An 8637-nucleotide genomic window follows, 5' to 3' on the forward strand; every position below is an offset into this window, starting at 1 on the left:
ATACGCCAATGAAGTTAGAAATGAGATCCTACTGTAAACGAATGAAAGGAGGCACTCGTTACACCAACAGTTTTCTTCATAAAGAACGTGAAACTTACTACATTTTGTGCTGTGAATAAGTCTAGTCAATCTGACATGAACGAAAATCGCCCGACTTGAGCTCATCTTCTTTTACTAAGAAGGTTCAATTTTGGCTAGCATCATGACATGACTTGTTTGCTGAACAGGTAAAGCTCGTCTAGTCCGACTAATTGTGCGGACTTTATTTCACTGTATTCATATCATTTGGCTTAAGTAGCATACATTAATGCTTTCTATCCATGATTCCCATCCAAGGTCATCATCAACGCATATTAACGGCTAGAAACATGAGCGACTCTTTACTAGAACCCCGTGGCTCAAGCAGACTCCTCGCTTCTAATGAGGGAGAAGCTCTCCACTAGCATTTCACGAGACTACCTTTCATTGCTAAAAGGAGCTCATAAACCTCTAGACCTTGCCTCGGACCTGCATATTGAAAAGGGAGGTCTCAATACTCTGGATGAATCTCACAACAATCTGATGCGACCCTACCAAGTCTCAGCTCGACACCTGCCCTTCAAGGGAACAAGAAAAAGCAAAGTTATTTGTGTCAAGATAATAAGAAATGAACTTTTGGCAGCCTAGCTACATGGTTTATGCAATAGAAGACATTTTAAACTGTAATGCAGGAATCGTCTTTTGAGACGATTGTTTCTATGACAAAGGAAGGAGATGAAGCACCTGAACTGGGTAAATCCACACCGCACTTTCTCCTGTCAACCAAGAGAAGAAGGATCAGGCCTTAGTAAATCCACAGTGCAACTGTTTCTCGTCAAGATTCATGAAGTTATGTTTCAGCTATCATGCCATCCATTTGGGCATCTTGCAGAGTGGCGGCCTGCAGCACGTCCGGCCAAACTAAGTCCGACAAAGTACCAGCTTCAGACCACTCTTGTCTTATAGCTCCAGTTTCATGCAACCGATGGAATCATCTCACGTGGCTGGTTTTGGCAGATCCATTGACAGCTAGCGACGACAAGATGCGGTGGAAATGAATAATCATCCAAAGTTCCGGGCGTTGCACGTATTCATAATGACAACTCATAATATTACAAGAAACAAGTCGCAAGCACCTTAGAATGACACCGACATTATTATCAATATACATTACCATAGCGAGGTCTTCCGTTTCAGCCTAAAAAATTATTACCAATAAATTCCAAATTTGATGTTAAGCTGTCCTTTCAGCACCGGTGGCGGAGTCACATAGATTGCTGTGGGCAGTTGCCGAACCCAGCCTCTCAATTTTTCCTTCATAATATTTACTTTCAGTACTCCTAAAATATGTAAATTTCAGTACCCCTTCAAGAATAAAAATATTTTCCGTCTCCGCCAATGTTCAGCACCCATAAAAATGAAAAATTGCAGGGCAAACATACGACTAAGGTTGAGGAATATACTCGTGGCCTTCTCGTCCTTGGATAACAAGGAGATGGTAAAGGCACCTGTGGACGACGAATGCCAAAAGGAACCAACGAGTGTATGCCATACAATGATGATTAGATGAATTTGAGAAATAAAGACTGAAAATAAAAATATATTAATCTGCTGATTTTCGAGCAAGATGGGCCAGTACAAAAATGGCATCAGAATAACTACCCGGCATCAAATTCAAGAATCCATCAGATCTCAATGACTAAGATCTCCCATCCTTCTGTTCGGATGTAAAAATTTCAAGCTAGACCCAAATGCACTCAAGCTACCAGGCTCTTCAGTCGTCACACTCAGGGGCGGTCTGAATGAGAGTGTCATCATCGCCTCTGGAGCACTGCATGGCTTGTGACGATTGACCCAATATGTGACCATGAGAATTGATGACTGACGACAGAAATGAACTCTGAATGACGAAACAAGTCAGTTGCAGTTGAAGTGCAAATGTGCTCTGCTCGGAACTCTTTGAATTTATTCGGTCTCCGACCACTGGATGCCAAGCTGGTGGTTTAAGAAAGCTTGATCGTAAGAATCATATTCCAGAAGTAGAAAGCGGCATGCAAAAGATTCAATCAATACCTACAGGATCAGAGAATTCAAAAGAGACCCAAGAACTTCCACCAGAAGGTCCCCACCGTGCCCCAAATCAGAGCATTTATGACAGCAGTAATGAACCCCACCCTGAAAACATCAGGAAGCTCCACGTATCCCGCTGGAAATAAGGAAAAGACAGATGCTTGAGTTTAACTGGAGGATGAGTTAAAGAATTTCCCATCCAATTTGAATGGGCCAAGGACCAACTAATTTCTTCAGGTTAAAGTTTTTACAGACAATGTTTAGTGGCCTCACATATTCGCAAAGTAGAGGTGGATGAAGTTTGCATGCAGCTATAGCTGTAAACAGTTGCTTCTAGGCCAGACACATGTAATTAAAGCTATACCTGGCTACATCAATAGATGAATTTTGGTTTGATCAGATCGAAAGGTTAATAATCGCATGCTACTAAGGAATGCTGGTCATGAAGTTGTCAGGCTACCACCACTCTCACCAAATGGAGGTATTTCTTATAAACTAAAGAGTATTTGAAGCCAGAAGGCTTACAATGTTCTTTGGTCAACAAGGTCAGTCACATATCCTAACCTTTTGGTATTTAGTTCCCCATACATCGTGAAGCAGGTTTCATCTATAGCTGCGACATTCTAAATGTAGGTCCCCACCTGAGTTAGATTAGGTTAAGATCCTTGATCGGCCATATCCCCAGATAGGAAGGTGAAAGTAAAGATACAAGAAAAGTCATGTTGCAGAAACAAATTTCCAAAATGATAATCTGAACAATGAATAACATAGAAAAAAAATCATACCTCCAAAATATACAGCAGCTTGCCCACTACTATAGTGTGTTAGTGCACCAAAAAGGTTAGTGTTATAGGCTAGTGCAAGAGCTGCCAGAACACCAGGTACCCCTGATGCCAAGTGCATGGCCAAAAATGCAGAATACAGAGCACCCACATGGCCCGTCTGACTTGCAAATAGATAGTGGATCAAGAAGTACGCAGCCTGAAGAACACCAAATGCAGCAGGCCAACTTAATGAGAAGGTCTGAAGTGACTTTGCCACACAACTTGACATCCATGATACAATGCCAAGGTTTGTTAGTTGACCAGCCATTCCAACAAGGACAGCAAACCAAGCCAATGTGTCCCAGGCTGACTTCTCGGTCAAGCAATCATCCCAATTCAGCACCCCAAGAAGCAAAAGGACAGACAAACCAAGCATTGCAGTCACAACACTAGATACACCAATAGATTCTCTGTACATAAAAAATAATAAGTATCAGCTCCATCATTTCAGCAAACAATACAAGTTTGCAGACAGAGAACATTCATCCTTCGTATGCAGTGGTAAATACAAATGAGCCACCACATGAAAGTAATCTTTTCTGAGGACATCACTACGCATTAACTGGCCAAAGTAGCACGTCATATGAATAATAGCAAATAAAAGTAACAGAAAATAGAGCTGAATCACTGGAATAAAACACAAAGTAGAACGCTGGAAGCCTGGAACAAAAAAGTGCTTCTTACAGATCTTCTGGCATCTGCTTATAGACTCTCATCTTTCAGAGTTGTAAGACCAATACCACTTTTACTTTTTGAAAAGATGGAGAGAGAAACATGATTAAACAGCAAACTTTCCATACTTTTTATTCTTCTATTTTCCAAAAGCACCAATAAATACCATCAGACATTTAAAAAGAAAAAAATGTTAGTGCAAATAAAAAGAAATTCTTATCTAGAAACATTAATTTCTCTACAGTTTTAGTTTGTTTAATATTGCCGAGATTTTGCTGATAAACTTCCAGAAAAGTAGAAAATTTGACAATCTCACATAAAAAGACAAAAGCTGTGAGCTTAACAATGTCGGTATATTTTCTACAAACCAAATTTGATTCTTCATACTTCCTGTGGTGCACTCGGATCTAATGAGACAAAAAGGCACATTTTACAACTGTTTTCAAATTCGTGACCACCTAATATTCAGCAAAAATAACAAGAAAAATTTTAAGATTCTAAAACATTTAGATTTTTGTGCTCTTTAATCACATCCAACAATGGGTTAGGAAACTACAAACTAGTAATTCAAGTATACCCATTTACAGAGTAAGCCAAGCTCAAGCTCAAACATAACTCGACTATGTCAGCTAAAAATAACAGTTCAAGTTTGTTCAAGCACAAGCCCATATCATCCATTTGTCACTGGAAGAATATTTTGCACAACCATCTAAACCACCATCACAAATATCACCAATTTTTTGAATATCATGATATTTTTTGCATTTGAAGCCAGCCAATATTATGGAAAAATATCATGATATTTTCAAAATATCATCAGAAAATAATCATAGCAGTAATATCATGACTTTTTCCCCTTTTCTTTAATGATAAATATTTTATATGCACATTTTTCATTTTTTTCTTTTATAGTTAAAAATACTTTTATCGATGTTTGCCAATGTTTTTAAAATAAAAATAGTAGAAAAGATATTTTTTTAAAATTTGTAGTTAACAAAAAACATGAGCAACATTTATTAAGTTCCTTTTTAGGTCATCAAACTATGGTTTGCTATTTTCCAGGCTCCTATGCCCATTACTTATACGATGACCACAAGATAACAAAAGTTGTAAAATTCATCGTGGTAGACAGTTACCTTGAGGCAGTCACGCAATTAAGATTCATTTTTCTTTCATCATCTGGAAATAAAAATTGTCTTGTGCTAGCATGACATACCAACAAAAGTCTGAAATCACTAATCTTCTTTACTGATTTTCACAATTATTAACATGCTCATAATAATTGCTCGACTAAATTTCAAAGAATGAACATAAATTTATTTTATCACTAAAGGAGTATCTTAAAAACCCCAAGAAAAACAAAAAAGAAAAAGAAAAAAGAAAATACAAGATATATTATATGCAGTTATAGAGCATAAACGAACAGGAATAAGTCCAAAAAAGTTAGGTGCAACAAATGATGTTTGATTATCAAGAAACCACTGGGATGAAGCAATGACTATTAAGAACTAGACTATATCATTATAAAAAGGCAATACTTGGTGAAGCACTTTAAAAACGTAACGAATGGAGTAGGAAGACCTAGCTTGCCGTTTGATATGCTACAGTACTTGGGAGCAATAAATAAATTAAACTAGAAATATGTACTTCATCACTATGGGCCTGCAGGATGACCTTAATATGCAGCTTACCCAAATATCCATAGAGAGACTGCAAGGATCATTGTGCCAACCATCACCCATTCATTCTTCGTAACAGGCCCCATCTCCTTCAGTTTCTGTTCTGCCAAAGCAGGTGCATTGGGAGTATCTTTGGTTTCAGGAGGAAAGATTTTGTAAAGCAAATAAGGAGTAGCGAGTAGAGAAACAATTGCAGGTAAACTCGCAGCTTTAAACCAGGAAACCCAGGGACTGGCAATTTTTACACCAAGTTCTTCAGCCAATCTTAGGCAGAGTAGGTTCTGTGCTGCGGCAGTTAAGAAAAGAGCACTAGAATTTCCTGCTGACTGTAAAGCATAAAGAAGTAATTAACCGAAAGATTAACACATCATCACATAAAGATGGTATGTTGCAGGAATAAAAACACCACAGAGAAACTCCAAAACTGAACCAATTACCAGCCAATAAAATTTGAACCAACATTTTGCATCGTGGACCCTATTTTTCTTTCCTCAAGCAAACTAGGATTAGCACATCCCTTCTAGTTTATACCAGAGGCACCTAGGGTCCATCCTACATATTTGAACTATTGATCTCTTTCGATCCGTAGGCCTGAGGTCCAACCTCTTAACCAAGCAGATGGAGGTTTTTGTTGGCAAATAATTCTTAACATGTTGTGTGCAGATATGACCTATAACTTTGATCTACATGATAAGTAATAAGATCCACAACACATCAAAAAACAAGTTTTAATTGTTTTACGTCACATCACAAGATGAAATTATTCAATTTTAATGCAAACAATAAATGAAAATAGTCTCATTCATAATCTTCATCTCCATCTTGACCTTTCATAGAAGAAAAGGAAAGACCTTCTTTCTCCAAACAAGAATCGGTCACCCAAGCACAGATGTGCCTTCAAGTCGATGATTTGACAATGAAAACAATGATTCCCTTTCAAAATTGTTACAAGTTTTCCCTCCTTCAACTCTTAGATATGTTTGTAAATGAAGAGGAAGGTAAGTTTTAAAACTCATTTTGAAAAAGGGGGTTCAGACACCCTACTTTTCCAAATAGAGCCGTATCGTATGAGACAGGCTGTGTATCACATGATACATGCATTACTCCAAACACCAAAAGAAAAAAATGACTGGAAGGGGAAGCAGTCCTAACATAGGTGTCTTGCAGTTTCACAAATGCCCCTAGAACATATACAATACACTACCTGTTTGTAATACAGGTGGTGCATCTTATTGCAAATTCAAAAAGTGACAATACATATCATACGATACAGCCCCATATAACAATTGAAGGTCAACGCTCCACACACTCTATTTGTTAATTTCTCTTTAAACAAAATAAAGAGAAAAAAAAAGTATGATATAAAATGCTAACAAAGGAGTAACAAGTAGAATAGAAGTGTCTATACCAAACTACAGAAAAGGGATATTATTGTTTAAAACTAGGGTTTCTAATAATTTAAGGTGGTCGCACACATGGTAATATATTACATTACAGAAACATCTATCGAAGATGCACTCAAACATATGCAATGGCACTAAGCCCAGCATAAATAAACATATCATCAGAAAAGACCATAATAAGACTAAGTCAAGCCATGAAACACCTGCCATCTTCTCCCACCATTTCCATTACTGGCTAATTTGATGATGTTCCAATTCTCGTGAACTGTACAAAGTAAAACAGCTAACTTATTCCCTTGATTGCCAGAACTTCCTTACAATGTGTTCCTACTTAGGATTTTCATGTACATCTGCGACACGTTCGTTGCAAGGGTTGTCCCAACATAAACTTAACAAACAAGCTCCCGACTACATTGGCCCTCATCAGCAATACCTCAAAATGCCCAAATCTAATAATTTAAAAAACCTATTCCCTTTCCTGAATGTTTTCGCAGCATCAGTACTAGTTTCAGCGCAAAGTGAGAGCTTCCCTTTTCGGATATTGAAGCATGTGTCGAGGTAATTTGGATTAGGATGTGAACCAGGATTATGGGAGCTCCGGCGAGGGACGGAAAATAGTAAGGCTAGAATTTTCCAATGTCACCTCACCGTTATCGGCGACAAACAGCGAAAGGTTTCACAGTTTAACTCAAGTTCATCAATGTGTTGATTCAAATGAAACCTACAATCTCCAATTCCAAGTCCAATGCAAGAGAATAAAGGACAAGAAAAAAAGAGAAAAAAAGGAAAATGGAACCTGGAACTGCGATTGGACCAAATAGGAACCCAATTTCCTTGCAGAGGGTTCCCCAGGCTTGCTTCCCGCAGAGAGCGCCAGAGACTTGATGATGGGCAGGAAGACCCCGCCGGCCCTAGCCGTCGTGCTCGGCATCGCCGGTGCGATCAACGTCTCGCTGATGGTGAGCCCGTACGACAGCCCGAGCGTGCTGCTGCCGAGCCACTTGACGAAGTAAGTGGCGATGCGGTCCCCGAGCCCCGTCTTCACGAAGCCTCGGGCGAAGAAGAAAGAGATGACAATGAGCCAGATAACCTCGCTGGTGAATGCGCCGAACGCCGCCGCAAAGGGGAGCGTCTGGGTGGCCACCGCAGTCGTCAGGCCAATGAACGCCCAAGCCCCGACGGGCAGGGGGCCGAGAACCAACCCCGCGATCGTCGAGAGGAAGATTGCCAGAAGCTGCCATGCTTGCGCCGATACCTCGACCGGCTTCGGCACAGCAAATCTCACCAGAAGCCCGATCGCCACCGATATCACGAAAGGCACTAACTTCGCGCCCTCCGGTGCCGCTGCCGCCGGCGGAGAATCAGTCTTCTGGGCGGAAGCTTTGATCCTAAACCGGGTGGGAGACGAGTTCGGGGACAAAGGGAATCGGAATTCCCGGCGAGGGAAGGGCGAGAGTCGGAGGGAGTTGCAGAGAGAAGGGAGGGAAGGGGAAGGAAGAGGAGGACTAAGGTGCGTTCGTCTGCACTTTGGCGAGGTGAGGTGATGGGAAAAGAGGGAATATGAGAGGGACGGCGTGCGGGAGAAGACCAAACTCTCCATTGGGAAATGCAGGGGATGGAAAAGGAACTGCCAATTCCCCAATACCTTCGCGCGATCTCCCTTTTCTTCTTCCCGGCGTTCCCGCCGCTTTCTTCTTGCTGACCGGAACGCGCGAAAAGGGAACTGCCGATCTTAGCTACTTGCTTGGTGGGTGGGTATATACCGGAAGGCAAAGAACGGGGGCCATGACGGGGCAACCGGGTTCATCCTATGACCAAACTGCCCCTATTCTTTTATGCTTTTCTGAGGAGCAGCGTTTAAAGGAGGCATGGGAATTGCGAGAATCACGCGGGGAGAAAGTCGGTAGAAGGTTGTGTGTGTGATCCCAATCAACTGGGGCTCAATCGGGAGACTCCCGCTTTCCGGTGCGT

The 8637-nt window shown here is 40.8% G+C and overlaps 1 protein-coding gene across 2 annotated transcripts; it reads right to left on the reverse strand.

Annotated features, from left to right (window-relative positions):
* Window positions 1-1598: 1598 nt before the first annotated feature.
* On the reverse strand, window positions 1599-8407 carry LOC116262099 (dicarboxylate transporter 2.1, chloroplastic). Of its 2 annotated transcripts, none has more exons than XM_031641186.1 (5): window positions 7463-8407; window positions 5276-5589; window positions 2874-3322; window positions 2096-2224; window positions 1599-2013 (listed from the first exon to the last, which is right to left on the reverse strand). In XM_031641186.1, the coding sequence occupies exons 1-4, from the start codon at window positions 8264-8266 to the stop codon at window positions 2109-2111; spliced, it is 1683 nt and encodes a 560-aa protein (XP_031497046.1). In that variant the 5' UTR covers window positions 8267-8407; the 3' UTR covers window positions 1599-2013; window positions 2096-2108. The 2 variants fall into 2 exon arrangements, with proteins under 2 accessions (XP_031497046.1, XP_031497047.1); XM_031641187.1 differs by having other exon boundaries at window positions 2092-2224.
* Window positions 8408-8637: the final 230 nt, after the last annotated feature.

This window comes from Nymphaea colorata, chromosome 10 (genome assembly GCF_008831285.2).
Source record: "Nymphaea colorata isolate Beijing-Zhang1983 chromosome 10, ASM883128v2, whole genome shotgun sequence".
Classification (NCBI taxonomy): domain Eukaryota; kingdom Viridiplantae; phylum Streptophyta; class Magnoliopsida; order Nymphaeales; family Nymphaeaceae; genus Nymphaea; species Nymphaea colorata.